Below are 24,422 nucleotides of genomic sequence, written 5' to 3'. Positions count from 1 at the left end.
GGCAGGGGCGGCGAACCTGCTGAGGCTCCCCCCTCAACTGCAGACTCCTGGAGCCCCCTGGTTTCTTCCCCGTAGCTCAGGGACAGAGGTTCGATCCCTGGCGTCTCCTGATAGGGCTGGAGAAAGATCTTGCTTGAAATCCTGGAGAGCATTGCCAGCCACTGTAGATGATATTGATCTTCCCAAGTTACTAGTCCAGTGTGTTTCATGCCCACCTCGCTGAAGGCATTTTAAAACATTGAGAACTGGCTACCGAAGTGCCTTCTGTGCAAATCACATCTATACCCCGCTTTTCCTCCAAGGAGCTCAAGATGGCCTGCTTGGTTCTTTTCCATCCCCATCCCCCGCCACTACAACAACCCTGCGAGGTAGGTTAGGCTGAGAAACAGTGCCTGTGCCAAAGTTGCCCCGTGAGCTTCATGTCTGAGTGTGGATTTGAACCCCGGTCTCCCAGGTCCTAGCCTGCCTGCCATTCTAATCACTACACCACCTCGGCTTGTCTTTGTCCCTGTGTTGCTAAGTGCAGCCTGAAACCTACGCAGCACCCAGGAGAGCTGATCCAATTATCAGAGCAAGGTGGTGCACTGCCTGCAATTCTATTAGGTACGGGAGCAAGAACCACTGCACTCAGGGGTAGTGAGCAGACATGCAAGAATTGCACTGCAAGACCAATCTCTCCTCCTGGGCTGCACTTGAGATGGAGCGCAGTGGAATCTGACCAAATGCAGGTTTTTGTGGCTTAAGAATAAAGGCAGCTTTTCTCTCCCCCAACCCCATGGCTGTGTTCCAACATCAAGCCTGACCAAGAGCCCTGGACAACTCAAAAGCTGGCTCTTTATTCTGCGCTATCTCAGCTGGTCTCAGCTATCTCAGCTGACCCAACTGTGCAAGGCTTCCTTAGATTCCAAGGATCGGTTCTCCCAATTGGGAGGAGACAGGAAATAATGCATGGGAAAATCGACCACAATGCAGGGGGTGCAGTTGCCTTGTTAACGTCACGTCCGATGGCGGTTCCAGATAATTACTTTAACCATAGATGAGTGGAGTCTGGTAACGTTGGATTTATTGGTCCGGTGGTACACTTTCAGCATGCAAAAGTGTCCTGGGTCAATCCCAGGCATCTCCAGACAGAGCAGGGCAGCACTCCTGCTTCAAACCCCAGACAGTTGCTGCCACTAAGTGTAGACAATACTAAGCTAGGTGGACCAATGGTCTGGCTCTGTAGGAGGAAGCTTCCTATGATCCTAAGATTTCTCACAATGTCAGATTCTGTTCCTGCATTGTTGAGAATAAGACCATGAAAAAGCTTCCTTGTCTGGTCACCTGCAGAAAACTCCTGCTCACCACAGGCAACCAAGCCAGCGCAAGACTATTCTGAACAAGGGGTCTGTGAAAAAGACATGGATCGGCACAGGAAGTCACGTTATAGCACATTTGACTATCCATCCAAATAGTCGAGTACTGTTTTTAACCGGTGATGTTAGGGAAGAATTGATCCCTTGTTAGAAACTCAAATATATAATCTAGGTGCTCCTTAAACCAGGGTTACAGTCACCAAACGGAATGCCTAGTTGCCATTTTTGGGGCAGACAGCTCGAAAGTCGTAATTTTCAATATGACTTTTTGGTTCCTGAAACTCTTTCTGATTGTGCAGATAAAATTTAGCAGATAGACTTCCACAGAGTGGGTATTAGTGTGTGCAAATCGGGATCCAAGGATCCCCAGGGATGCAACCCCAGATGTTGGAGTTGACGGATGCTCTGCATGTGCATCTTCAGTTGGTCGCAGGTGGCCAATAGCCAGGTGCAAAACGTGCCTGACAAATTTTGAGTACTGGATTGAACCGGAGACTTTCTGCATACATAGCATGTGTTCCACCACTAAAGTATGAGGCTTTAGTATAAGAGCACGCCTGGAAGAAGGGGTGTCCTTTCCAGAGTGCCCCTTTTTCAGAGGTTGGCGACACTTGAGAACAGGTTTTATACATAATAATAACAATAATAATTTATTATTTATACCCCGTCCATCTGGCTGGGTTTCCCCAGCCACTCTGGGTGGCTTTCAGCAGAATATTAAAATACAATAGTCTATTAAACATTAAAAGCTTCCCGAAATAGGGCTGCCTTCAGGTGTCTTCTAAAAGTCTGGTAGTTATTTTTCTCTTTGACATCTGGTGGGAAGGCATTCCACAGGACGGGTGCCACCACCAAGAAGGCCCTCTGCCTGGTTCCCTGTAACTTGGCTTCTCGCAGCGAGGGAACCGCCAGAAGGCCCTCGGTGCTGGACCTCAGTGTCCGGGCAGAATGATGGGGGTGGAGACGATTCTGAACTTCCCACTTTGCACCGCTGCCATAAGAACATTTAAAAACCAAACCAAACCTAAGTTATCTTTGACAACTGATAAGCCTCAGCAGCCCCTGGCCTTGACAGTTTCACTGGAGAGTGAAGCAAATTTGGAAGAAACGGAGCGTGGGGTAGAGCAGAAACATACCTATAAATTTACAACCACAAATCTCAGCGCAGTTTGGAGCAAAGTTCGAAGCAAGCAGTTCAAGGAGTACTCACAGCAGAGTATCCTAAAGGGCCATGGTTTTTAAGGTAGGCCATATTCAGAGCCTGGATAGCTTGGTTGGTAGAGCATGGTGCTGATAATGCCAAGGTTGCAGCCTCAATCCCCACATGGAACAGCTGCATATTCCTGCATTGCAGGGGGTTGGCCTAGATGATCCTCAGGATCCCTTCCAACTCTATAATTCAATGATTCCAAGAGCAGGGAAAAAACTGTGACTTGTGAACCACAGGCATCGCACATTCGCCAAAGCAGGAGTCTAGATTTGGGGGGTCCTGCAGTCCTCAATGTTTTGGTGGCCTTCGGCAACATCTGACGCCTTGCGCCAGCCCTTGCACTGCCTTCCCAAAACCAGGTAAGCCAGGATCTGGGCATTGGGAAGGAGGTGCCCATCTTCCCATAACCTAGTTCGCATTTTCCCAGCTTGGGGAAGAAGGTAGGAGGGCTCTAGGGTCCTGCCAGAGCCCCATGCCTCCTTCTTTGGGAAGACAGCACGAGGGCTGGGGAAGGTGTCAAATTTTAGCTTCGTCACCCACCACCCGGTCTGGGGTTCGTGTCCAAGTACTTCTGCGGCCCACTTGGTATGAAAAGTTAGACAGCCCATTCTAGCGCCGGACGAAATGCCCGTGGGACCTCGGCTTTAAGAGAGAAGTTAGATCGCCCGGATCCACGGCACCGCCTCGATCTCCCCCGCCGCTCCCGATCCCCGGACTCAAGTTTTGCCGGCCGTCCGCGCAGCAGAAGGAGCTGCGCCGCCAGGGGCGCCCTGCCGCCTCGCCTCTCGCCCTCCCCTCTCCCCGAAGGAGAGCGCCGATGGCGGCGCAGGGCGCAAGCCACATGGCTCCAGCGGGGCAGGGCGGGGAAGCAGCTCCAGAGGCCTCGGCCGGGAAACCCCGATGCAGCCAAGGCCGGGCGCGCCAGCTAGCGCCGCCTTTCCCTCTCCGCAGCGCGCGCAGGGAGAGAGAGACGATGCCGGAACCAGCCTCTCCAACCCCGGGCGCACGCAGGGGCGCACGCTTCTCCGCCGGCGATCGGGCGCTGCCCTTCCGCGATCGCGCTGCGCTCGGCTTCCCCCAGGCCGGAGGCCTCGGCCCGGCTGCAGCGCGCCTCTCTCGGCGCGCTCGGGCGCTGCGCCACCCAGGGAGGCTCTCTGCTGCCGCGGCCTGCGCAAGCTCTACCCGGGGAAGCGAGCGTCTTGGCGCCGTGGTTGCGCCCCACTTACCCGAGACCGATGCAGGAGTGCGGGGGGTGGGATCCGGGAGGACGAGGCAGGGGCTCGAGGGGTGGCCAGCTGCTCTCCCGGCGCCGTGGCCGCCTCCTCCGGCTGCAGCAACAAAGGACTTCCGCCCCCGGCCGCGCCTGCTGCTGCTGCTGCTGCTTCCCTTGCTGCCGCCCCTGCTCTGGTGCAGCAGAAGCAGCTCCGGCTCCGCCGCGACCGCACGGAGCCGCCGGACCACTCCCCCCGGCTGGCGGCCAGCGAGCGGCGCCGGGCCCTGCTGGCGGCGGCGGGTGCGGCCAGGGCGCAGCGGTCGCCCCCCCCCCCTCCTGCCGCATCTTCCTTCTCCGCGTTATCCTGCACGGCCCCATTCATTCCCCGGCTTTGGTGGGTTGGGGGTCCTCCGCCGGAATGCCCCAGACCAGAGTGTCAATGTCAGGCTGGGCAAGGGGTGGGGGACAGGCCTTCAAAGGCACCCCGCCCCCCAGCCAGGGTGGATCTGCTATTAGAATTGTAGAGCTGGAAGGGACCCCAAAGGGTCATTTAATCCAACCCCCTGCGGTGCAGGAATGATGCACTTTAAACTTCAGGGCCCCTAATCCTGGAGGGGCCCAGAAGCCATTTTTGGTCCACATTGCTTTAAAAAAAAGGGGGGGTGCTCTAGTAGACTCAATTTCATCATTCCATGATGCATCTCCTTAATTTTTATCCCCTCCCCATAACCCGAAAACAATAAGGCATAGGAATTCTTAATTTGCATCCCTGACCTTGACGGGTGAGATACTCTAGTACAGCAATTTTAAGCAAAATCTGAGACGTAGCAGTTAATAATTTTTTTGAAAGTGGTGATCTGTTGTGGAGCAACCCCTTTAAAGAAGATAACAGTGCTTACCCATACCTTGTTACTGTTTGCAAAAGGGTTCCCATAACCATTCAAGCTTCAGCCCCCCCCCCCCCAAATGTAGGTTTGCCACTGCCCCTAGCTGGGGTTGAATTGACTGGCGAGCTTTTTGTGGGTGGGGTGTCGGTAACAATAATTACCAACTTACTTTGGCCCATTTTGGCTTGTTTGGATTTTAGAGGCAGTGCCACTCACTCCAGCCACTTGTCCCTACCACCAACGCCTGCTTAAAGCCTGACAAGTAATCTCTCGGTTGCCTTTGCCTGGCTTTTGTGCCTCAGACAGGATGTCTAGTGTAATGAGATGCTTCTGGACTACAACTCCTATCATCCTTGATTCCTGGCCATCCTGACCAGGGAGGATGGGAGTTAGGTGGATGGTATAACAGTATACCATAACACACATACACCCGGTGCTATTTGGATGAAGAGTGGTATATAAATTTAATTTGAAAATGCATAAATAATATTATTATGGGGATTGTAAGAGATTGTGGAAGTGACAGATGGCGAACTCTTAGTAAAGGTAAAGGGACCCCTGACCATTAGGTCCAGTCGTGGCCGACTCTGGGGTTGCAGCACTCATCTTGCTTTACTGGCTGAAGGAGCCGGCATACAGCTTCCGGGTCATGTGGCCAGTATGACTAAGCCGCTTCTGGCGAACCAGAGCAGCGCACGGAAACGCTGTTTACCTTCCCGCTGGAGCAGTACCTATTTATCTACTTGCACTTTGACATGCTTTCAAACTGGCAGGAGCAGGGATCGAGCAACGGGAGCTCACCCCGTCGCGGGGATTCAAGCCTCCGACCTTCTGATCGGCAAGTCCACAGCGCCACCCGCGTCCCTAAAACTCTTGATGCTGACTTATTCTCTGTGCCTTAGGAATGTAGGAAGCTGCCTTATCCCAAGTCATACCAGTGGACCAAGTTTTGCCCGCACTGACTGGTAGCGCCGCTCCAGGGTTGCGGGCGAGGGAACATTCCCAGCCCTCCCTAGAGATGCCAGGGTTTTGTACCCGGGACCCCTGAGTGTGTGCCTGCTCCCTTGGGTTCCACAACGGAAGAAAGGTGGGGAGGTATGTGGAAATGTACTAATAAAAAAAAATAGTGTAAAAATATGCAAGGAGAGCAGAACGATGCCTGCAGACCTTCCAGGAAGAGCAATGCTGCTTTCAGATGGATATTTTTGTGCATGACGTATTCAAATAGCAAAGTCATGCTTCAAATGTGCAGCCCTTTGGAACCAAAATAGCACCACCCGCAAGGGGAGGTGTCAGCAGATGTGTGTGGTGGGGGAACCCAAGGTTTCCAGAAGTAGATGAAATATTTTTGTGGGGGGAACTGAGACCACCAAAACCTGAGCGCTCATCTTGGAATGCTGGCTGACGGTTGTGGAAGGGGACATGTGGAGGGGAAATGGAACTGGCTGTCTGAAACCCGCATGATAACATTTTAATCTTTATTCTTGCAGTTCCCTTTTGCACATCCAACTTCTGAGCTTCCTTTTGTTATACTCCAGGGGTCAGCAACCTTTTTTAGCCGTGGGCCAGTCCACCGTCCCTCAGACCATGTGGTGGGCCGGACTATATTTTGGGGGGGAAATATGAACGAATTCCTATTCCCCACAAATAACCCAGAGATGCATTTTAAATAAAAGGACACATGCTACTCATGTAAAAACACACTGATTCCCGGTCCATCCGCAGGCCGGATTAAGAAGGCGATTGGGCCGGATTCAGCCCCCGGGCCTTAGATTGCCTACCCGTTAAAGTCTATCAAAACAGCAGCTCCGGCCTTTTTATGGTTTGACCAAAGAAATGTAGCTGGCTGCAGACCACCACCTTGTGTGTACGATAGCTCTGCTGGTTAGAGCGTGGTGCTGAGGACGCTGAGGTTGCAGGTTTGATCCCCGTACGGGACAGCTGCATATTCCTGCATTGCAGGGTTGGACTTACGATGATCCTCAGGGTCCCTTTCAACTCTTAAGATTCTATGCCTGCTTCTGAGTCTCTTCTAGAGAGCCAGTGTGGTGTAGTGGTTAAGAGCAGTGGACTCGTAATCTGGGGAACCGGGTTCGCGTCTCCGCTCCTCCACATGCAGCTGCTGGGTGACCTTGGGCTAGTCACACTTCTCTGAAGTCTCTCAGCCTCACTCACCTCACAGAGTGTTTGTTGTGGGGAAGGAAGGGAAAGGAGATTGTTGGCCGCTTTGAGACTCCTTAAAGGGAGTGATAAAACGGGATATCAAATCCAAACTCCTTTTCTTCTTCTTCTATGCATGTAGTAAAGCTGCAGCATCTAGCTCAGTGCATGACCGTTGCAGAGCAGAGCAATTTCCAAGTGTTCCATGGTGTGGGGGAACAGGGAATTTGGGGGCCACCCAAGCAAAGTGTTTTGTTGTGGTTTTTTTTTTTTTTAATCTCACCCTCCCTAGAAGCTCAGTGTGCTTATGTATATTTTTGTAATTCGTTTCATACTTACATAAAAGCCACAGTGGCAATTAAGCAGTATGTTAATTAATTAATATTATTCATGGAGGTCCTCCCCACTGCCCCTTAACCTCAGAGAACATCTTTTGCAACCTGCGTCTCTCCTGTGTTCATCCAACACTCTTGTCTACTATAAGGACCGCCTTTCTCCATATGAACCTACCTGGACCCTGAGATCACCTTCTGATACCATTCTTCATGGGCTTTCTCCACAAGAGGTACAGGGGGTGGCAACACGAGAACGGACCTTTTCTGCAGTGGCTCCTCGTTTCTGGTATGCTCTCTCCAAAGAGGCTCACCTGGTGCCTTGCTTATACACCTTTAGGTGCCAGGCAAAACTGTTTCTTTTTAAACCAGGCCTTTGGCTGATTGACATCCAATGCCCTTTTAAAATGTGTTGTGCGAGGGGAGATTATTGGATTGTTTTTATTCTGTACTTTATGTTTTTATTTTGTGATTTTATCTTGTGAACCACCCTGAGACCTGCGGGTATAGGCTGGTATACAAATAATTAATAATAACAATAACTCATGCCCAATTAACTTGGATCTCTGCAGCATCAAGGTCACATTTTTAGCTCTTTTGATCCCTGCAAGCCTGATAACGGAGCGTTTCATCCCCCACAAGCCGACATGCACTGCGTACCACACCATCTCAAACACTTTCGGAACTTAGCAAGTAAAAAAGGATACCTTAACCCACCTCCCCTCCAGATGTTTCCTGCAATGCAGGTGGAGTCTAAAAGTGCATGACACTTTGTGGCTTGGTTTGCATGTGTTTTAAAATTTTCCCACCCCGGCACCAAACCAACCTTCCTTCTCTGCACTAGTTGCTTAACACGGCCCCATTCCTGCCCCCCCCCTTGTTTGGATGGATTTGGGCCTAGTTTCTAGTTGTTAAAAGCAATAAAGCCTTCTCTGGGTTTTGCCATTCCTCCTTCATTCACATGCCCCTCTACCAGAATTCGACCTCTCCACCCCTTCTTACAGAATTTCCCTAAAGATGTGAAATTGCCACATGTCTGTCTAAGCTGGCTGGGACTAACCACTTTCTCTTGCAACTGAACGATACAACTCACCGTTACTTAAGATACTTGCAGCAGAAGTGTAAGGAGGGAAAGGGGTCCTTCTCTTCTGCGTAGAATAATTACATTTCTAAACTGTAACAGCTCCATCCTATGCAACTTCACCTCTTCTTAAGCCATTTAAGTGTAAACTCAGTGAAGCTACAACGTAAAAATAAAAAAAGACTTTGCAAGACATTTTTCTGTGTGGTCAAACCAAAGATAAAGAGCATGAAGAAATGTGGTTTATTTAATTGTCCTGAATATCTGGAGACACCAAGGCTTGCAGATGCTCTGCTGAAGGCCCAGTTCATGTTTCAGGGTATAATATAAGCCCGAGTTGAGGAGTTCTTTAAAAACCCAAACCAATCTAGGAGGTTGCCAGGAGGACACAAGGACAATTGCTGCCACATCAAGCAAGAGCTACATATTTTCATTCCAAGGATTATGGCTTCTTATTCCCCTTTCCCACAATTATGCATTGCCATAGGCTTTTCTCTGCCCGCTGCAGGCTGTTATTTGTTTATCCTGCATTAGGCTTTTCTCCACTGATTTGGTAGCCAATAGAGCGTTTTCCCCCTTCATGGATCTCTGCTAAAAAGCAGAGACATCACCTTGCCAACAAAGGTCTGTATAGTGAAAGTTATGGTTTTCCCAGTAGTGATGTATGGAAGTGAGAGCTGGACCATAAAGAAGGCTGATCACTGAAGAATGGATGCTTTGGAATTATGGTGCTGGAGGAGACTCTTGAGAGTTCCATGGACTGCAAGAAGATCAAACCTATCCATTCTGAAGGAAATCAGCCCTGAGTGCTCACTGGAAGGACAGATCCTGAAGCTGAGGCTCCAATACTTTGGCCACCTCATGAAAAGAGAAGACTTCCTGGAAAAGACCCTGATGTTGGGAAAGATGGAGGGCACAAGGAGAAGGGGACGACAGAGGACGAGATGGTTGGACAGTGTTCTCGAAGCTACCAGCATGAGTTTGACCGAACTGCGGGAGGCAGTGGAAGACAGGAGTGCATGGCGTGCTCTGGTCCATGGGGTCACGAAGAGTCGGACACAACTAAACAACAACAACAGAGCGTTTTTTGCTCTCCAGATTAAAGATACAAACTGGAAAAACAACAGAAGCGCCCCATAAACTGTGGCCGACAGTTTCAAATAAAGCTTGCCAGGTGCTTCATATGACTGGCAGGCTGTTCACCTTACACAGAACCTCAGTGCAGTTCCCAGATGTGTGCAGATGTGCATTCATACCAGAGACCAAATGCAGGGGCCTCTCATCCCACCAGCTGCAGATCTTGGAGCCTGAAACCATAGAAGAGTGTTGGAAGGGACCCCAAGGGTCGTCTAGTCCAACCCCACGACCCTGAGATCAAACGTCTCCGTGCTCTATTGACTGAGCTGTCCCGGGGATACAACAGCATTGCCCTGTTGTTGTTGTTTTTTTTTACTGCCATGGGAGCAGGCCGGCTTTCCAACCTTCACGTGAGCCGTCGCTGAGAGGCAAGGAATGCGTTAAATGAAACGGAAACCCCCCTGTCGAAATGACTCCAAGGTGAGGGAGGGAGGCGCGCCAGGGAGACAGGCAATCCAGAGGCTTTGCAGCTGCCTCCTGGTGCCTTGCGCCACAGCCCCTTTCCCAGCCCCCTCCCCTTTCCCCTCCCTCTGCTTTCCCTTCTTCGGCCCGGAGGCGCAAAAAAAAAAAGCAACGTGAGAGCGCGCGCGCGCGTATCCGGCGCGCCCTTGTTCCCTGCCGTCGCTGCGCCGCCGCTTCCACGCGCCAAGAGGCCCGCTGCCTTGTGGGGTAAGGGGGCCAGGAGCCGACGGGACGGAGATGGGGGTGCGGGGTGGCGTCGGGGAGCGCTGTGCAATGGGGAGCAGCCCCTCTTCCACCGGAGGAGGGGACGGTCGGTCGAAGGGGTGTGTGGGGGGGGAACCCAGGAATAGATGCCCGGGGTGGGATGGCTTCCTTGCGCACCTCGCCTTTTGCAGCCGCGCGCCGCGTCTGCAACAGGAGCCGGCGAGCTATTTGCAAGCAAGCAAACCGACCCCGCTGCACCGCCGGCCTTGGCTGCCTTTCTGTGCGCGCGTGCGTGTGTGGCACGTTTGCATTTCCGTAGCTTACTATGGGCATGCGCGGCGGCCAAGGGTTTTGGTTTTTTGGTGTAGCTGGAGGCGCGCAGGCCAGCGGCACCCCGAGCCAGAAGCGCGCAGGTATTTGGGGCTGCCGGGTCGCCGCCTTGCGCAGGGCCATCTAGCGCAGTATTGGCTGGCAGCGGCTCTCCAGGGTCTCTGGGGCGCGAGGTGTGCCCTCTCCCAGTCTGCTTGAACTCGGGACCTTGCAAAGCGGGTGCTTCGCCGCTGAGAGTGCGAGCTTGTGCCCGTTTGCTAGCAGATTGCAGCCGGGTGATTCTGCTTTTTTTAAGATTGCACCATCGGTAAGGCATTTCAGCAGCCCTGAAAACACGTTGCAGGAAACCACACGAGTGGAGAGAGGGCTCTTGTCCTCTGGTCCTGCTCTTTGTTTGGCCACTGTGAGAACAGGATCCTGTCCTAAAGTCTTCTGATGCGCCTGTTATCCCTCTGCTTTCACTGGAGAAGAGGGGAGGGGGAGAACTTTTAAGAGTTGTAGCCAACTCAGTTGAAACTGCCTAATGCAGCCTTTGGCCAGCCTGGGCCTGATGGGAGTTGTAGTCGAAAACATCTGGAAGGCACAAGTTTGGCAAAGGCTGGTTTAATGTCTCGGGCATTTTGAAGCCTCGTATTTTAGATATTGTTAATAATAATAATAATAAATTTTATTTATATCCCGCCCTCCCCAGCCGAAGCCGGGCTCAGGGCGGCTAACAACAATCAACAATCAAACAATCAGATTCTAAAAAACACATTCTAAAAATATTTCATTATAAAAATCAGTTAAAATCAAATTAATGGCAACTAATTAAGCAAGATTCTAAGGAGGTTGCCAGAGGAGGGAGTCAGGCTGCGCCCTGACCAAAGGCCTGGTGGAACAACTCTGTCTTGCAGGCCCTGCGGAAGGATGTCAGGTCCCACAGGGCCCTAGTCTCTTGTGACAGAGCGTTCCACCAGATTGGAGCCGCAGCCGAAAAGGCCCTGGCTCTAGTTGAGGTCAGCCTAACCTCTCTGAGGCCTGGGACCTTGAGGATGTTATTATTTGCAGACCGTAGGTTTCTCTGTGGGGCATACCAGGAGAGGCGGTCCCGTAGGTACGAGGGTCCTAGGCCGCATAGGGCTTTAAAGGTTAAAACCAGCACCTTAAACCTGATCCTGTACTCCACCGGGAGCCAGTGCAGCTGGTATAGTACCGGAGTTTTAAGTTTGAGTGTGTTTTGTGGTTTTGGTGGTTTGAATCTTATTAGCATTAAAAACAACAACACACAGGCCGAAATAGCAAGTATTCCGGATCATGCTTGCTCAGTGGTCAGGAATGATGGGAGTTGTAGTTCCTGCTACCCTGAAATGGACATGCCTTCTCAGGCAGGGTGGGCAGAAGGTAGATGGAAATCTGCAGATAGATGTCTGTTTTGCAGTAAACCTGCAAGGGCTTCTGATCCTCAGTTGTCTTGCAATAGCAACAACTATTCCACCTAAATTAGGCAGGTGAAATGAAGAGAGTTTGGGGAAATCGAGAGAGTGTGAAAGGACTGCAATCTTAGTTCAGTTCTTGAACTGGAAGCGAATTCCTAGGCTCAGAACATTCTCAGAGGCCCCTTGCTCTTTAATTTTAACTGCTTGACCTAGGATAGCTCAGTGAGCGGAGCATGAGACCCTTAATCTCAAGGTTGTGAGTTCAAGTCTCATCTAGGGCAAAACATTCCTGCATTGCATGGGGATGGTGTAATTGACACTTGTGGTCCCTTCCAACTATACAGTTCTTTTGCACCTGACTGCAGCTGGTAAATCTTGGGATTTTAGTAAAAACAAAAAACAGAGTTAAGATCTCACAAGCCTGAACACCCCTAAGAGCTCTTGTTTTGTCCTGCAGAAACACTATGGAGACTGCCAGCCACAGCCTGATCCTCCTGCAGCAGCTGAACATGCAACGGGAATTTGGCTTTCTCTGTGACTGCACTGTGGCCATAGGAGATGTCTACTTCAAAGCTCACCGAGCTGTCCTGGCTGCCTTCTCAAACTATTTTAAGATGATATTCATTCACCAGACAAGGTAAAGCAGTGCATGTCTTTTGGGGGCATTACGGATGCAATCACAAACTTGTTTTATGGGAAGGGGAGGCTCTCAGAACTCCCAGAATATCTCCCTCACACACATAATACTTTGCAGCATTTGGCTACCTGGAATGTTGTGGTTCAAAGGGGGGAAGCGAAGAAGCTGATTTAAATATTATACCTGCCTCCAGCCCTAGTAGGAGAAAGATAAAATGGCAGAATCAGAATTGTAGAGTTGAAAGGGACCTTAAGGGTCATCACGTCCAATCTCAACTAGATCATATATGACAGGCGGCCATCCAACTTCTGCTTAAAAACCTCCAAGGCAGGGAAGAAGAAGAAGAGTTTGGATTTGATATCCCGCTTTATCACTACCTGAAGGAGTCTCAAAGCGGCCAACAATCTCCTCTCCCTCCCCCACAACAAACACTCTGTGAGGTGAGTGAGACTGAGAAACTTCAGAGAAGTGTGACTGGCCCAAGGTCACCCAGCAGCTGCATGTGGAGAAGCAAGGAATCGAACCCGGTTCACCAGATTACAAGTCTACCGCTCTTAACCACTACACCACACTGGCTCTCCATCTCTCGTGGAGAGTCCACCATCTCTTGTGGGAGCCTGCTCCACTGCCAGATAGCTCTTACAGTCAGAAAGTTCTTCCTGATGTTTAATCACAGTTTCCTTCCTTGTAACTTGATAGATAGAAATTTATTACGGTCCCAGACCAGTTTTACATACCATATTAAATGAGCATAAAACACAATAGAATTAAGTTTGGATTAACAATCAATTATAACAATAAACAGTACGAATATGGCAGCAATTAGAAATGTGGTTTAGGTCTTAATCTCTAAAATATTATCTAGAGTTCGCATCTGAGGTCTTAAAGGGTAAAGGTAAAGGGGACCCCTGACCATTAGGTCCAGTCGCAGCCGACTCTGGGGTTGCGGCACTCATCTCACTTTATTGGCCGAGGGAGCTGATGTACAGCTTCCTGGTCATGTGGCCAGCATGACTAAGCCGCTTCTGGCGAACCAGAGCAGCGCACGGAAACGCCGTTTAACTTCCTGCTGGAGCGGTACCTATTTATCTACTTGCACTTTGACGTGCTTTCGAACTGCTAGGTTGGCAGGAGTGGGGACTGAGCAACGGGAGCTCACCCAGTCGGGGGGATTTGAACCGCCGACCTTCTGATCGGCAAGTCCTAGGCTCTGTGGTTTAACCCACAACGTCACCCGCGTCCCTTATCTGAGGTCTTAGTCTTTGTAATAGCACAGCTTGTTTCCCGGGCTTTATGGCAGCTGTGCAAAATTTGGCCACCCTTAGTGTGATCTCTGGATTCTTGTCCTCTAACAGGCATTTTACGCGTTGAGATTCAAACCCACTTGGGATTTTCTGTATAACAGGGGTAATAAAGACCGAATGTATATCCTCATAAAAACGGCATTGAAGCAAGACATGGGAGACAGTTTCCACCTCTATCAAGCTGCAGGGGCAAACTCACTCTGCATACGGTTTACCCACATATCTGCCCTGCGATAAGGCAGATGGCAGCACATTGAATCTAGCGAGGGGGAACAACCGTCTATATTTAGATATATGTAGTTTTGACAGATATATTGCTGGGGTAAAACCTCTCCCATTGTCTTTGATTGCTGGGTGCTTATTCATCTCACTCACATGACCCTGAAATTCTACATCCCATATTCATTGGCGAATTGTTGCTATGGCTTTCTCATAACCTGCGGCTGTCAGTGCCTGTGGCGAAAACCCCAAGCCTTTTAGCTTTTAGTATAATGTACCCTATAACTTGAATCCTTTGGTTCAGGTCCTGCCCTCCGGAGCAGGAGAAAACAAACTTGCTCCATGTGACCGCCCTTCAGATATTTGAAGATGGTGATCCTGTCTCCTCTCAGTCTACTATTTAGCAGGCTAAACATACCCAATTCCTCATAAGGCTTGGTTTCCAGACCCTTGATCATCTTGGTCACTCTCCTCTGTACATGTTCCAGCTTGTCAACATCTTCCTTAAATTCTGGTGCCCAGAACTGGACACAGTAATCCAGATGTGGTCTGACTAAGGCAGAATAGAGTGGTACTATTACTTCCCTTGATCTGGACCATAGAGTTCTGTTGATGCAGCCTAGAATAGCTTTAGCTTTTTTTGCTGCTGCTGCATCACACTGTTGACTCATGTGAAGTTTGTGGTCCACCAAGACCTCTAGATCCGTTTCCCATGTTCTGCTAGTAAACCCGGTTTCCCCCGTCCTATATTTGTGCCGCTGGTTTTTCCTGCTGAAGTGCAGACCCTTACATTTGTCAGGAGCTCAGATAAAAGGAAACATTTTCTAAGATGGACAGGATACTTATCTTTTTAAAAATAAATAAATAATTGTTTTAGTTCAGTAAGCCATGTTTATGATTATCCGGCTCTACATTTATCCATTGTCTTAAAAACAAATTGAGTTTCCCCCCTTTTAAACACTGACCAATCCAAATCCAAGTCTTTACAGCCTACCCCAAGGCCGTTGTCAGTCATAAATAGCACGATTAAGAAGAGGAGGAGGAGGAGTTTGGATTTGATATCCCGCCTTTCACTCCCCTTCAGGAGTCTCAAAGCGGCTAACATTCTCCTATCCCTTCCTCCCCCACAACAAACACTCTGTGAGGTGAGTGGGGCTGAGAGACTTCAAAAAGTGTGACTGGCCCAAGGTCACCCAGCAGCTACATGTGGAGGAGCAGGGAATCGAACCCGGTTCACCAGATTACGAGTCCACCACCCTTAACAACTGCACCACACTGGCCAGTTAGTGTGTCATTTAAGAAGAGCCTGCTGAATCAGGCCTGTGGCCAGCATCCTGTTTTCATTGTGACCAACCAGATGTGTGTCTGCATCCATCACTAAGTTTGCTGAAGATTTTCAGAAAATAACTTGATCCTAGAGACCTGTATTTTTTTTGTAATTCATTAGAAAAGGAATTAAAATACAGATTAAGAAATTGGAAGAGACATTGCCTCAAATATGAAAGGGAAGAAGAAGAAGAGAGAAATGTGTTAGACCGCATCCAAAAATGTCACATCTCAAAATTTATAGTATATTCAGCTTGTTATTATTCTAAAAGTAATCAATTGTGGGGTATTTTTAGTTGTAAAGCCAAGAAACAAATGAATAACATAAATAAATGAAGAATAACTACTTCTTAGGAGAAACCACAGTATAATTCCCCTTCCATAAATTTATGCATGCCGTCAGTTTATTCAAAAGCACAGTATGTTATGACCTCTGGCTATTCCTCAAGGGTAGGGGGAGTCTGGTTTAAATCCTGGTATTGGCTTACGATTGCCTGAACATTTGCATTATCATCAGCACTGGCTCGTGAATGGTCACTGTACTTATTGTTTGTGCATTCTCAGCTTTAGTATAATTGACAGCTTGTATCTGTATATTTTTTCAATTTCTTTCTTTCTTTTTTTTGGTTTTAAAGAATATTTATTAACATTTCCAAAATAATACAAAAACAAAAAGAAAACACAAAAAATAACAGAAATACAAAAATACAAAATTGAAAACAATTAAAAACAGATACAATTTCCATTACTTATTTTCTATTAACTTATTTCCCAGACCTCCTCTCACCTCCCCTTTTTGTATTCCAGTTCAAATTATTAGCTCAGCAAATCCTTATTGTAACTTATTATAACTTATTATAGCTTACTTCTCAGCCTTTACATTACAGCTGGTAACCACTTAATTTCTGTCCAACATCATTCTAACATCCATTAATTTTACAATGCTTCTGTAAGTAATCTTTACATTTCTTCCAGTCTTCTTCCGCCGACTCTTTTCCCTGGTCTCGGATTCTGCCGGTCATTTCTGCTAGTCCCATATAGTCTATCACCTTCATCTGCCATTGTATATTTTTTAAATTTCATTCCCCTCATTGCTCACACATATTTTTCTTTGCACCCATGTGTATATAAAAACGCCAATTTAGGATAGCCCTTCATACTTGCTGTTGACTAAAACCTACAAAAGCTTATATCACAGTGAATATGTTGGTCTTTCTTCTGGATTCTTCGTTGTTATGTTTGTCTTCACTCTTAACGGCTGCGCTGCAGTCCGCTTCCCTAACGTTCCTCTTTTGTTTCAAGCAGCGACTGCATAAAGATCCAGCCAACAGATATCCAACCCGACATATTCAGCTACTTGCTGCATATAATGTACACCGGCAAAGGACCCAAACAGATAGTCAACCAGACCCGGCTGGAGGAAGGCATCCATTTCCTACACGCCGACTACCTTTCCCGTATGGCTGTGGAAATGAACCAGATGCTGTCGCCGGAGTCCGTGCAGTCTTCGAACCTGTACGGCATCCAGATCTCCACCACGCACAAATCCGTCAAGGGAGGCCTGCAGGCGAAGGAAAGTTTGACGAGCCTCGGGACCAGAACCGCCGGCCAAAGCGATCACCCCCAGCTGCAGCTCTCTTTGGCTATTGGGCTCGACGACGGCTCTTTGGACCAGCAGCTTTCTCGTCCTTCGCTCCCTCCGGCTGTGAAGCCGGCAGAGGAGCTTCCAAACGCTCCTGTAAGTATAAAACAGGAGAAAAGTGACCCGGAACAAGTGGTGTCTCAGAGCCACACCTCATCGTCCCCGGATGTTAGCGACCAGGCCTTTTCCAGGACGAACCTCAAGGTCCATTTATGCCAGTACTGCGGGGAGCACTTCGAATCCCGGAGCAATCTGCGCGAACACCTCTTCACGCATGTCTCAGGGTCGCTGCCGTTTGGGGTTCCGGCCTCGATTCTGGAAAGCAGCGACCTTGGCCAGCTGCAGCCCCTGCACGAAAACCACGAGGCCGCGGAAAGCCACCGGCTGGGCTCCTTCCTCCGGAAAGAGGACGAGCGCCACCTGGAGCATCCGGCTCACAGCAGCTTGGAGCCTCTGCCCATCGGCCAGCTGTCTCTCGTTTCCAAGGATTCTGAGCCAGTGGAACTGAACTGCAACTTTTCCTTCTCGCGGAAGAGGAAAATCAGCTGCGCGGTTTGCGGCCACAAGTTCCTTCGCAAGAGCCAGCTGCTTGAGCACATGTACACCCACAAAGGCAAACACTTCAAACTGGGCCGGTGCCAGAGGCTGGGCGGCGCGGCAGCCCCTAAATTTCAGCTGCTGGGCAGCAGCTGGACTCCGGCGAAGAGCACTGCCCTCTCGCAAGCTCACGCGGATTTGCATAACGCGCCGGATCCTGACCTCTCCCAAGAGAGTATTGACACCATACTGGTTGAATAGCTCCTTTCCTTTTTCCTGTATGCGTTTTTTTGCCTGTGAATTCCTGCGCTCCTTTCAACGTCTCTCTCATTGTCGCTGAAGGTGTTTTCTGTCTTCTTGCAAAATAGGAATCGGCAGACTGAAAGCCCTGTTCTGGGTTGCCCCGTGGACTCGGTTGCGCGGCTGTTTCTCACACTGCTCCAGTAACATATGCACTGGTGAGACCATGTGGTAAGGGGCAGGTGACATGGCTGTGCATTGCCGCAAAATGCAAACTAAATTGAATGCACTGCCACACTTAAAATCATATGAGATGCCAGAGGTAGGTACAGATAAGAATGCAGCTTCAAAAGAACAATCGGACATGCTTATATTGCATTTCCAAGTGTTTTCCTTTGCAAGCGGGACTTACTGTCAGAGCTGATTGCTGCCGTTAGCAAGCCCTGCTTTGTCCATTTGCAGGAGCGGTTTGAATGCAAACCACACCTGCAGATGGACTTCAAGGAGGCTCTGCGACAGGGTTTCCCCAAACTTGGGTCTCCTGCAGTTTTTGGACTACAACTCACATCATCCCTAGTGAGCAGGTCATGGATGTTGGGAATTGTAGTCCAAAAACAGCTGGAGGCCCAAGCTTGGGAAACCCTGCTCTGTGATGAGCCCCTTTGACAGTGGTTCTTTGGCAATGTCCCTCCAGTGGATCCCGCAGGCCCTGGACTAGATTTCAGACCCAGGAAATATCCCTTTCAGAGACCGAGGAAAACCGCTATCAGGGCCAGAGGTCTCATTCCCTCTAAGTCAGTTTCATGTGTTCACATAACAACACATTTTGTGTTAGCCCCAGCATTCTTGCAGATGGAATATTCTGTAGAGTTTGTTATATAGGGCTATCACCAGTGGATAGAAAGAGTAACATAAAGTGGCCAGGAGCAGTTGTGCCCTGAAGCCACTTTCGAGGGCTGCACCTGGATTGAGTTTCGGCTGCCCCTGCTGCATCTCTGCAGGCTTCCCCGTTCTGGCCTCACACCCTTCCAAAGAGCTTCCACCCGGGAGGCTGATTTTGTGGCACCTGCTCTTCAGGGGTGATTGGGTAGTTCAACATGTGATGCGGAGATGGTTACAAGACTCCCCAGCCTCAGGGGAAGCTTCTCGTCGTCTCCCTGGATGAGTTGCTGTCCACAAGGCTTGTCTCAAATCAGTGATTCCTGCGGAAACACATAGAATTGGTCCCTCTGGGGAACCTTTCGGAGACAGCAAAGGAAGTGATGAGCAAGATCGGGGTTAAAATTAGGCTACAGCCCACCCACTCCAAATTCATGTTTCTATACACTCAAGAGAGGTGCAGAATCCTGCATTTGTCCCTATAGGCCTGAGGTTCTCCAACACTGCTTGGAAAAATCTTTTCACATGTAAGTGGTGTGTTCCTCCAATTCAGGAGAAAAAGGCACAAGTCTGTCAGTTTTGTCTGGGAAACACTTGGAAATCACGTCGCTCTAAGCAGATGCCTTAGGAACACTGAGGCTATTCAGGAATATTTTGCCCAATGTGGGGCTCGAACCCACAACCCTGAGCATTTGGGGGGTTGGACTAGCTGACCCTGGTGGTCCCTTCCAACTCTTAGGATTCCTTGTTTCTATCCCAGCCCTACAAGTTTTCCAGTTTAGCCAGAAAGGGGCATGGAAAACTTACCAGCAGATTGGTGCAATAAAAAGCTCTGCCCTTGCTAGCTTTAGATAGTCCTGTGTGAGTTTCTTTCTCATCGCACTATTTCATATTAGTTGCTGACCCATTTCTTTGGATTTGAATACATTGCTTAAGATAGATTTCTTCCCCGTTACAGCACATCCTGTAGATTCTCTCTGACTGTTTGCTCCCAAAGACTCCAAGCCCCCTTTAAGTTATTTGCTGTTTTTATTTTTACAAAAAACTGAGGAATAAAACCAAAATCTTCTGAATCTTCCATCGGCTTGTGCTTTCTATTTTCCTGTAGAAAAACTCTGATCTCGTGGTTGGTTTGCCCAGAGCATTGGAGAGGGGCTCTTGGTCCTTTTAGTAGGTTGTCTCAAAGCAGCTTCCAGGAGATTTTCACCATAAAACCACACTCGAAAGTGTTTGGCTGAATTGGACCAAAGGCCTGGCATATGTAGCAAAGCAGGAGGTGTGGTAGGAAGGGGCATAGTTCTGGATTTGGCCCAGGTTTCTATGTGAATGCAATCAAAAAGTCCTCCTTTCCAGCTTTTGTCTTCTTGTCAGATTTATTACGTGTCAAAACTTGATCAGCCAGCAGGCGGCAGCAAAGTGCAAACAATGTTGTTTCTCAAATTAAAATGTGAACTTGCCAGTTGTAAACTCCACTAAAAGGCCTTTTGTTATTTCACACATACACACCCGCTCCACGCCTCCCACTGTTCTTCTGCAACAATTCTCTGACACACAATGAGTCACCCAGATTTATGAGGGAATTTTGAAACACATGTCAGAAGAGCATGAAGAGGAGGCGGGAAAGAGAATTTTTTTTTTTAGAAAAATGTGTTTTTACTGAAGGTGGGAAATACTTGAAAGCTTTTCTTTTGGACTGTAATGGCAAGGAAATGCAGTCTTGAGTTCTGAGCGCTCTTTTCCTGCTGGATTCTTTTTGATAACCCCCACCTCCCAAAATGTGTGTCTTGTTTTACTTTCCCCACCTCATCCCTTCTTCCTTTTGTGCTGTCACCTTTCGGCAGTGGCGCTTTTAGGGCAGAGAGGTCCAAGGCTCCACTCAGAATGAGCAATGATCCCCCAATGCAACAGGGCTAGCTCACCACCATTCTGAAGCAAGTAATACGTGTTGCCCTATATAATAATAATAATAATAATAATAATAATAATAATAATATAGTATTTATACCTAGCCCATCTGGCTGGGCTTCCCCAGGCACTCAGGGTGGCTTCCCAAAAAATATTAAAATACTATAATACATCGAACATTAAAAGCTTCCCTAAACAGGGCTGCCTTCAGATGTCTTCTAAAAGTCTGGTAGTTGTTGTTCTCTTTGACATCTGGTGGGAGGGTGTTCCACAGGGCGGGTGCCACTACTGAGAAGGCCCTCTGCCTGGTTTCCTGTAACTTGGCTTCTCACAGTGAGGGAACCACCAGAAGGCCCTCTGCGCTGGCTGAGCAGTGGTGGTGGAGACACTTCAGGTATACTGGGCTGAGGCCGTTTAGGGCTTTAAAGGTCAGCACCAACACTTTGAAACGTGCTCGGAAACATACTTTCTTTCAAGACCGGTGTTATATGGTCTCGGCGGCCACTCCCAGTCACCAGTCTGGTTACCGCGTTCTGGATTAGTTGTAGTTTCCAGGTCACCTTCAAAGGTAGCCCCACATAGAGCGCATTGCAGTAGTCCAAGCGGGAGATAACTAGAGCATGCACCACTCTGGCGAGACAGTCCGCAGGCAGGTAGGATCTCAGCCTGCGTACCAGATGGAGCTGGTAAACAGCTGCCCTGGACACAGAATTGACCTGCGCCTCCATGGACAGCTGTGTCCAAAATGACTCCCAGGCTGCGCACCTGGTCCTTCAGGGGCACAGTTACACCATTCAGGACCACTGAATCCTCCACACCTGCCTGCCTCCTGTCCCCCAAAAACAGTACTTGTCAGGATTCAACCGCAATCTGTTAGCCGCCATTCATCCATCTAAAGATGCATTATCTCCAGAGTCCCAGATTATCGACCTGACAACCCTTTTCCACTGGAGGGCAGAGTAAAAATATTTCAGAACAAAGATGCCCCACATATGCAAGTGCAAATCCACATCTGACTTATTGCAGATCAGGGTGCAATTGGAAAAGGAGAGCAAGCCAAAGGAATGGACCTTTTCCCTTGCTGATCAGAAATTCTTGCTGCAAACTCACTAGTCCCCTATTTGCACTCCCCGCAATTTATTTCTAGGGACGTTTGTGACCGAAAAAATAAGAGCACCCGAAGAGGCGTATTGTGAAACTCAAAACAGAAAATAGCACCGCCCAAAAATAGCAAGGGAGTGTCCTAAAGTAATCAAAACCAAAGCAAATTGAACAAAACGAGAAGCCATTGACCCAGGAGGGAAGACACACAAAACCCAAATGGATTGTTTTAAATTAGCCGATTCCCCTGCATACATATAACCGAAAGGGAGGTTTGCTGTGTTGCAGCCTAGCTGTACAGATCCCTAAACAATAGTATCACCTGCTAAGGATCGGGGCCAAGGTGTCTGTTGGTTTTAAGCGGCTTGAAAGCAAATGTTGCCTTCTGTCTGATTTCCATCTTTCCCCAGGCTTCTTTCAGAGCCACCTCGTTTTCTCTTTCTGCAGTTCTCTTTTGTGTTATCACAATGAAAGTGGAGAGGCAAGGAATAGCTTCAGTTTCATTGTTTAGCTCCTTTTCTTTTGTATTACTTCGCGCGCACACACCTATGAGCTGCTCCCTTCTCTCTTGCATGCTTACCTTTATGCGTGACAAAAGCTGTAAGGGAAAAAAGGAGGGGTGATGCATGCCATGTGGTATGTGAAATAAATCAACCAACAATTTATCTCCAATATGAATTGCACGCCGTTTACCTTCCTGCTGCAAGGTACTACTTGCACTTTGATGTGCTTTCGAACTGCTAGGTTGGCAGGAGCAGGGACCGAACAACGGGAGCTCACCCCATCACGGGGATTCGAACCGCCGACCTTCTGATCGGCAAGCCCTAGGCTCTGTGGTATAACCCACAGCGCCACCCGCATCCCCTGCCTTACCCAAGAGTAAACCCTGGACATAAAACTTGAGTTGACAGGCACAGGATCGCACGGAAGACCAAGGAAAGGAAAGGAAGTTGGGGACATTAATAGATTATTTTTCGGGAGAAGGGGCTGTTGCTAGCCTTGGTGAAGGATTTCTAACCTCCAAGGCTGTGTCATTTCAGAAGGCAGATTTGGGATTGCAGGACTGGAGAGCTCAGCTGGTTAGAGCATCGTGCTAAAAATGCCAAGAGTGCTGGTTCAATCCGCATATGTCACAGCTGCATATTCCTGCATTGCAGGGGGTTGGACTAGATGATCCTCAGGGTCCTTCCAGCTATGCAATTCTAGGATTCTCTCACTTAAAGCAGAAACCAGAACCGTATTCCATGCACCTAGAAAAGTAGAACATCAGGGAGTAGCCAAGGCTGAAACTGGAGCAATCAAGTAGGTAATACTGCAACCAAAAATTAACCTCCATTCTGAAGTGGTAGTCCCAGCTTAGTAGGGCTGTACCATGTGATTTTTATAAACACATACACTGGACCTGAATTAAACAGTAATACTGTTTGGGTGCTGACAAAATGAGATCAGCTTCAGGTCCTCCTTTGCACAACTTCCACTATCCTTTTTGCCTGTAAGTATGTGCCAATCAAGAATTGTGTTTTAAATACAATTTTTCAGTGAATTTTATGAACTGCCCAATTCTCTGCAGCCGTTTTCATTTTTCTCCCAATTATGGGAAGGGGGTGACTAGAATCGACACCAAGAAGGCTCAGTGTCACTCCTTGCATTGCCCACTGCTATGTATGCAGGAGGTTTGGTTAACATCTGGAGACGGTGCAATGCCTATGGATGTGTAGGTCTAGGCAGCTGCAAACTCCCAAATTCACCAGATTGACATCATATTTAACAGACATCTCCAGAAAACAATCCCAGAGCCTTTATTACTTACTGCAAACGTTATGCGCAGGTACTGCTTTATGACAACTCCAGAAATACTGAACGAATGACACGCTTATCTTGATGGCAGCCCCAGGAACATCTTTTGCAGCTAAATGTGGCCCCCTAGGCCATTCTCTGGCCCTCAGGACCCTCCCTTAGGTCCTGACCTATCCCCAGGTAACAACCCCTACCAGAACCTTTTGCATCCCCTCAGGTGTTTAACTGGGACAATGCCTATTGGACGCCTATATCTGCAGGTGTAGAAACCTCTAGATTATTTGCATGGTTGGAGTGTAGCCAGCAAAGGTTAAGTGTCGCGTTATTCCTCCACCCACTTTTGTCTCTAGCCCCGCCCACCTCCACATGTGGCCCATCCCTATGTGGAGACGTGGCCCTTAGCTTGAAAACATTCTCCATCCTTGATCTCTGGTGACCTCCCCCCCCAAACAACAAACCCCCCTCCCACTCTTCTGGGGACTTTCCACAGGCTTCCTGAACTTCAAATGGCTTGAGGGATGTACCGTATTTTTTGCTCTATAAGACTCACTTTTTCCCTCCTAAAAAGTAAGGGGAAATGTGTGTGCGTCTAATGGAGCGAATGCAGGCTGCGCAGCTATCCCAGAAGCCAGAACAGCAAGAGGGATTGCTGCTTTCACTGCGCAGAGATCCCTCTTGCTGTTCTGGCTTCTGAGATTCAGAATATATTTTCTCTCCTCCAAAAACTAGGTGCGTCTTGTGGTCTGGTGCGTCTTATAAAGCGAAAAATACAGTGCTCTTTTCTGAAATAAATGGGTAGGCATGATTCATTCTTGCACTTGTGCAAGAGTAACCTATGTGTACCTAAGGAAAACTAAGGAGTAGATGGAGCCCTTGCATTTGAAAACGGTTAAGCACCAAAGCAGTGCCTTGTCTGCTGGATCTCCTCAGAAACACTCACTCCAGCAAATCTTTTTTTTATCATTCCAGTAGTGTTTCGTTCTGCGTGGCAGTTTAAGAAGGATATTAACGAGCTGGAAAATGTGCAGAGGAGGGCGACCAAAATG

General features: G+C 48.7%; 2 protein-coding genes across 9 annotated transcripts in view; one reads left to right on the top strand and one right to left on the bottom strand.

Moving 5' to 3' along the window:
- Positions 1–4,160, bottom strand: part of PPP1R36 (protein phosphatase 1 regulatory subunit 36) — a gene marked incomplete at its 5' end in the record, with an annotated part of 66,464 nt that extends 62,304 nt beyond the window's left edge. Inside the window, one exon of the mRNA XM_083754577.1 lies at positions 3,792–4,160. Coding sequence (XP_083610703.1) covers positions 3,792–4,160 — 369 coding nt within the window. The remainder of the gene's footprint in view (positions 1–3,791) is intronic.
- A 5,430-nt stretch (positions 4,161–9,590) lies between these two features.
- Positions 9,591–19,651, top strand: ZBTB25 (zinc finger and BTB domain containing 25). 8 transcript variants are annotated; one of them, XM_083734869.1, is made up of 3 exons: positions 9,591–9,795; positions 12,247–12,426; positions 16,578–19,651. In XM_083734869.1, exons 1-3 carry the CDS (start codon positions 9,785–9,787, stop codon positions 17,713–17,715), a joined length of 1,329 nt encoding a protein of 442 aa, XP_083590995.1. In that variant the 5' UTR covers positions 9,591–9,784; the 3' UTR covers positions 17,716–19,651. The 8 variants fall into 8 exon arrangements, with proteins under 8 accessions (XP_083590995.1, XP_083590999.1, XP_083591000.1 ...); XM_083734873.1 differs by lacking the exon at positions 9,591–9,795 and adding an exon at positions 9,943–10,044 and having other exon boundaries at positions 16,581–19,651; XM_083734874.1 differs by lacking the exon at positions 9,591–9,795 and adding an exon at positions 9,995–10,044.
- Positions 19,652–24,422: the final 4,771 nt, after the last annotated feature.

Source organism: Podarcis gaigeae, assembly GCF_964106915.1.
Source record: "Podarcis gaigeae genome assembly, chromosome: 1".
Taxonomy (NCBI): Eukaryota; Metazoa; Chordata; class Lepidosauria; order Squamata; family Lacertidae; genus Podarcis; species Podarcis gaigeae.
This window is presented reverse-complemented; position numbering and strand designations above follow the sequence as displayed.